The following is a 1,557-nucleotide window of genomic DNA, read 5'->3' as shown; positions in this document are numbered from 1 at the left end:
GCCGGGGCCGAGGTGGGGGGGCGGGGCAACGGCGGCTCGCGGGGCGCACGGGAGCGGGGAGGGGCGCGGCGCCCCCGCCGCCTCTCTCGCCCCGGGGACTCGGGAACGCAGCTGCCCGCCAGGCCCGGCCGGGGCGCGCGGACGAAGGCGGCGCGCGGACGCAGAGCAGCCTCCTCCCGCCCGGGCCGCGGGAACCGGCCGCGCCGGGGGGGTCCCGCCGGCGGGCGCCCGAGAGCGGGCGAAAGGGGGAAGGCCTCGCGCCTGGAGCCGGTGCCCCCGCAGGCCACCCGCCCCCGCCGGCACCCTCCCGCCCCACGCGCCGCCCCGCCCGACTCCGGGGTGGGAATCCCCAGCCCCCCCGCGCGCCTCCCCCCCTCCTCCGCGCCTTGGTACGCCCCGGGGGACAGATGTCTTGGGATCTTTAACATTTGGGATGCTGCAAATGCCGAAGTTAAATGGAACACCTCGGGGGAGGGCGGTCTGCGGGAAGGCTCGCGGGGAGCGGCGGCGGCCTGGACACGCGGGTCCTGCGGCTGCGGAGCCGGAGCCGGGCGCGCGGGCGCGGGCGCGCGGCGCCGCAGCTCCGGACGACAGGTAAGGGGGAAGGGGGATCGGCCCCTGCACCCGCAGTTCTCGGCCTCAGCGGAGGGGGGGCCCACAGGGCACGGGGGAATTCGCACGGGGGGTGGGCATCCCGAGTCTCTACCCTGAAACGCCTGTGTCCACCGGCGGCCACCTTTCTCTCGGGACCCTGCCCGCGCCGTGGAACCCCTCGGCCGGGATCCAGAGATGCCATAAGCATCCAAACAAATGGAGCAAATTCCGGGCCTGCAGGATGAGAAGGGCGCCGGTGGGGGGATGGCCTTTGTTTTTTTTTTTATTATCTCCTAAAAGCTGGGGAAACTCCAGGCCACCTGTGAGACCTGGCCCAGGCTGGGAACAGTGTCACCTCCCCCTGCTCTGTGCCCCCTCCTCCCAGAAACCCGCCATGGAGAGCAAGGACGATGTCAGCAGCACCGACAGCGGCATCATCCTGCAGTCTGGTGAGTGGCTTGGGGATCCCCCAGCCCCAGGTGCCGCAGGACTGGAGGGTCGGGGGCCCTCTGCGGGCGCGGATGCCGGAAGGGCTGGAGAGCCCCGCTCTGGGGGGTCAGGCTGGGAGCTCTGGCATCTTCAATTTCAGCTTGATAATCACCGCGTTGAAACACCCCGCCTGGCTCCTGTGAATGTCCTGTCTCTGGCCGGCCCGAGCTTGTGGGCTTGGGCTGGCCCCGTCCAGACAGAGGGCAGGAGGAGAGGCATGTGTGTGTGCACGCGTGTGCGCGTGTGTGCGTGTGCACGCGTGTGTGCGTGCGTGTGCGTGCGTGTGCGTGTGCGTGGACGTGCTCTCCTAGGCGTCTGACACGGATGCTCTCCGCCCCAGGTCCTGACAGCCCTGTGTCCCCGCTGAAGGAGCTGAAGGAGGTGACGCAGCTGACGTACGCCATTCGCAGGCAGCAGAGGGCCCTGGAAGGGGCGGCTGGAGGCCTGCCTGGAAGAGCTGAAGGCCCTCTGCCT

General features: G+C 70.8%; 1 protein-coding gene across 1 annotated transcript; it reads left to right on the top strand.

The window, feature by feature from the left end:
* Positions 1-56: 56 nt before the first annotated feature.
* Positions 57-1,546, top strand: LOC105311580 (innate immunity activator protein-like; the record flags this gene model as incomplete). Its single annotated transcript, XM_011387550.2, has 3 exons — positions 57-594; positions 895-1,043; positions 1,424-1,546. Coding segments are annotated over exons 1-3 (433 nt in total), but the record flags the coding sequence as incomplete, so codon positions are not given.
* Positions 1,547-1,557: the final 11 nt, after the last annotated feature.

Source organism: Pteropus vampyrus, unplaced genomic scaffold (genome assembly GCF_000151845.1).
Source record: "Pteropus vampyrus isolate Shadow unplaced genomic scaffold, Pvam_2.0 Scaffold1000005056, whole genome shotgun sequence".
NCBI lineage: Eukaryota > Metazoa > Chordata > Mammalia > Chiroptera > Pteropodidae > Pteropus > Pteropus vampyrus.
This window is presented reverse-complemented; position numbering and strand designations above follow the sequence as displayed.